The sequence below is a fragment of the Mus caroli genome, chromosome 9, assembly GCF_900094665.2.
Source record: "Mus caroli chromosome 9, CAROLI_EIJ_v1.1, whole genome shotgun sequence".
NCBI classification, from domain to species: Eukaryota; Metazoa; Chordata; class Mammalia; order Rodentia; family Muridae; genus Mus; species Mus caroli.
Window position 1 is genome coordinate 15,814,721 of NC_034578.1, and position 4,234 is coordinate 15,818,954.

The 4,234-nt window shown below is 35.0% G+C and overlaps 1 protein-coding gene across 1 annotated transcript; it reads left to right on the forward strand.

Annotated features, from left to right (window-relative positions):
* The first annotated feature begins 1,501 nt into the window (after positions 1 to 1,501).
* LOC110302090 (olfactory receptor 7E24-like) lies at positions 1,502 to 2,473 on the forward strand. The gene has a single exon (XM_021172867.1). The coding sequence runs from the start codon at positions 1,502 to 1,504 to the stop codon at positions 2,471 to 2,473; it is 972 nt and encodes a 323-aa protein (XP_021028526.1).
* Positions 2,474 to 4,234: the final 1,761 nt, after the last annotated feature.

The window sequence follows — 4,234 nt, forward strand, 5'->3', positions numbered from 1 at the left end:
ACTATCAGCCAATGTAATCCATGTAAGATCTAGGATCAGTAAGCTCAGGATCAATATATGCCTTAAAATATAAGATGGATAGTAACAAAAGTTGACCTCTTACCAACTCAAATTTTTCACATGAGTGGACACTTACTTTCATCACCACCCTAGAAATGTCTGAATTTACTTTGAAATTTCTAATTATATCTCAAAACATATGCCAAAAGAGGATGTAGGCTCCCATGTTGTTGAAGTTACAGGCTGTTGTAAACTATCTAATGTGAATGGTGGGAACAAAACTTCAGTCCCCTTTAAGAGAAGGAAGTGGATTTTAGCTGCTGATCCAACTCTCCATGTCTGATTTCAGCTTGTGTACTCAAAATATAAATCCAAGGAAATAATCTTAGGCACTTTTAAAAGATTAAATATATATAACTTCTTTATAGATTTCTTTCATTAAAATGATATTTTCCGAAGGCAATTAGGTAAAAGGCATGTTCTTCTTTGTATGTAAAATTTTGTTAGATTGATTTTTACTCTTTTTTGAGTAATTATTTGAAATATTTTTCTTTTCTATTATGCTTTTGCCTATTAACATATATTATTGTCTCAGAAGCCATTGTAGAATGGGTTGTAAGAATCTGCCCAACTGAGAAATGTAACTAAATTTGCATTTTGTCTATTTTGTGATTATTATCACAGTATACAAGACAGAGAAGCTTTATTAAAAATTGTGTATGGAGGTCACAGTTTTGTAATCTACATGTTCAATATATACAGCACTGGCTTTGATGATGGCGTCTTTGTGAATAGCTGAAATACAAATGTATTGGAGAGGAAGTGATAATTTGTTACAAGAGAAATTGAGAGAGGTTAGAGTTTCTTAATATCTCCAGGGCATCTCTTGCTTAATGTACTGCTCACATTACTTCTCTTGTCCTTTATTTCTTCTCTTCTCTTTTTCTTTTTCTTTCTTTTTCTTTCTCTCTTTCTGTCTTTCTGTCTTTCTGTCTTTCTGTCTTTCTCTTTCTCATTTTCTTTGTTTCGCTTTCATTCCTCTCCTTTCCTCTCCTCTCATTTCTTCACTTCCCTTCTCTTCTTCATTCACATCCCTTCCTCTATCTTCCCTTTCCGTTCTCCTTCCTTCCTTCCTTCCTTCCTTCATTCCTTTCTTCCTTCCTTCCTTCCTTCTTTCCATCCTTCATTTCTCCTTTATTACTTTACTATTTCCCCTAACTTTCTCTGACATGTTTTCTGATGGAAACAAATTTAGATTATTGCCTTTAACTGACAAGGGCTGTACCACTTATTTCTATTCAAATCATGAATTTCCCTTCTTCAATGTTTCAAGTATCTACCAAACAGAAAACAAAGCTCATAGCCCCAGAACCTTTTCCTGAGTAAATAGGTAATATCTAAACATGAACAGTTCTCATGTATGAATGGTTTCTTATGAATTGCTGATTTACAAACATATAGGCATGTAGACACTTACATCTCTACTGCTTAGTTCTCTACAATGGTCTTTTTTTTTTTTCTTTTCAAAAGATGTCCTAGCCTTATGGAACCATATAATTCAACAGGAACCTTGGAATTCATTCTCCTTGGACTCTCAGAGGACCCTGAACTGAAGCTCATCTTATTTGCACTATTCCTGCTCATATACCTGCTCACTGTGCTTGGAAATCTTCTGATCATCTTGGCCATCAGCTCTGATTCTCACCTCCACAGACCAATGTACTTCTTCCTCTACAACCTTTCATTGTCTGACATGGGCTTCAGCAGCACCACCATCCCCAAAATGCTGATAAACTTGCATACCCATAACAGATCCATAATTTATGCTGAATGCCTAACTCAGGTATCTTTCTTTATTCTATTTGGGTGTATGGACAGTGTTCTACTGGCAGTGATGGCATATGACAGATGGGTAGCCATTTGTCACCCTCTACACTACCAAGTCATTCTGAATCCTCGTCTGTGTAGATATTTGGTTGTAATGTCATTTTGTATCAGTCTCATTGATTCACAGGTNCACTGCTTTATGGTGTCACAACTAACATTTTGTACTAATATAGAAATCCCTCATTTCTTCTGTGATGTTCCAGAACTTGTAAAACTTGCTTGTTCTAACACTACTATCAGTGACGTAGTCATATTTCTTTTAGGCATCATTCTTGGTTTCTTCCCTGCCTCAGGAATATTTTACTCCTACTATAAAATTACTTCTTCTATTTTAAGAGTTCCATCACTGTTAGGGAAATATAAAGCCTTCTCTACCTGTGGATCTCACCTGTCAGTTGTTTGCCTATTTTATGGAACAGGTATAGGAGTGTACCTCAGTTCAACAGTTTCTAGTTCTTCCAGGGTAAGTATGGTGGCTTCGGTAATGTATACAATGGTGGTTCCCATGATGAACCCCTTCATTTACAGCCTGAGGAACAGGGACATCAAGAAAGCCCTCTGGAAAATTGTCCTTCAGATAACATAATTTAACTACCTGCATGATCCCTTAATATATCGATTTTTTAAGTGAGTCACATAACTAATTGTGGTGGCATTTAAAATGAAGCAGTTCTAAATATTTCTGACCATAAGTAATCAAAAATTAATTTATAAGTATAGGAATTCAAGGTCTATCTTGCTGCACTTGTCCCAGTTACATGTAGTTTCACTACGTCCTGATTTCTGAACATATAAAATTATAAGTTGGCACTGCTCATGTTTTTGCACACCAAAGAATTCATCCAGAAATAGTATAACTTAGTTTGGGTTTAACTGTTTTGAATTTCTATGCTTTTACCATATGTAAAAATGAAAACATAATGATTAAATTACAGAAGTAAATACTTTCAAATTTTCTTAACATAGTTTACCAGCATGTAAGTATGAAACTAATATATATTAGACTTTTGTGCAAAATAGTTTAATTTTAAAATTTGATATTTGTGTTGCTGTCTTGAGTTTCATATAACAGCTATTTGTGCTACATAACTTCTTGGGAAGGGGGACCTACTCCACTTTGATTATGTGGCCATTGATAGCATTTTATCATATAGGGTTTGCACTAAACTTGAGGACATATGGACAAAAGCAATTGGACTCAATGTATTATGTGAAAAGAAGACATGCATTTGGGTGGAGAACATGTAATGAAGTATGGAGGGAGAATTGTTGGGGATAAATTGGGAATGATTGATTAATATGCTTATATTTCTCTCATATACATGTATGAGCTCAAATGTTAAGTAAATATTTAAATCACTAAATGAATTGTAACTTCATATTAAGACTGAATATGTAACAATATCTAAAATGGTCTTGAATTAACTCTGGCCATTTTGTGCTATGTATTTATGTAACTGATAATACTTTGCAGTGATGTGTATTATCTCAAAATATTAAATAATCTAAGAGAACATCAAACTTACATATTCTGATATATAATATCATGTTCATGATATTATCTTCATCAAAAGTGAAAACCATACATCTAAATAATACATATACGAATCACATTATTTGTAAATAATGCATGGTGAAGATTGTTATTGTTATTCTCTAGCAATAAATGCATTGTACATGGTATTTGATTACATAAAAACATTTTAACTAACACTGTCAGGAACTTTAACATGACTGCCTAGACTTTACTATCATTCCCACTTTCCCATCATCTTCCCACTAATTGACCTTCTACAAAGTATTATTGTGCTTAATAGATTAAAGAACAATATATATAATATTTGCACCAAGCCAGAGTCAGCTCAAGGGTACATTCTCCTCAACATACACTGGCATCTGGGATGTCTGAGAGTGAGAATCTGTTGTTCTTGGCCTCCATGTTGCCCACGGACTTCAGTACAGGTTCTTCCATGGTGCTCAGCAGTCTGTGGTGCCCAAGTGTTGGAGCCCAACTTAGACAGTGCCATGGGGACCCCAGATCGTGCCATTTTCTCACCCCTGGAGCGGGATCTTGTGGCTTCTCACAGTCCAGTGCCCACACAGTAGTTCCATGGGGTCCTCCACACAGTCAATAGAGGTGATTGCTTCAATGAAAGCATATGCTGTACTGTCAGGTGCTTAATAGAAAAACCCGTGTCTCAAGAAACCAAGAAAATTGTTTGATCCTTAAGAAAATGAATCTTTGTAATACCATGCAAACTAGATTTTAATACTTCTAAGTAATGTTTGTGACAGTTACAGCCATTTATGTTTTTGAATTTCAACATCTTTAAGCCTTCCTGATATG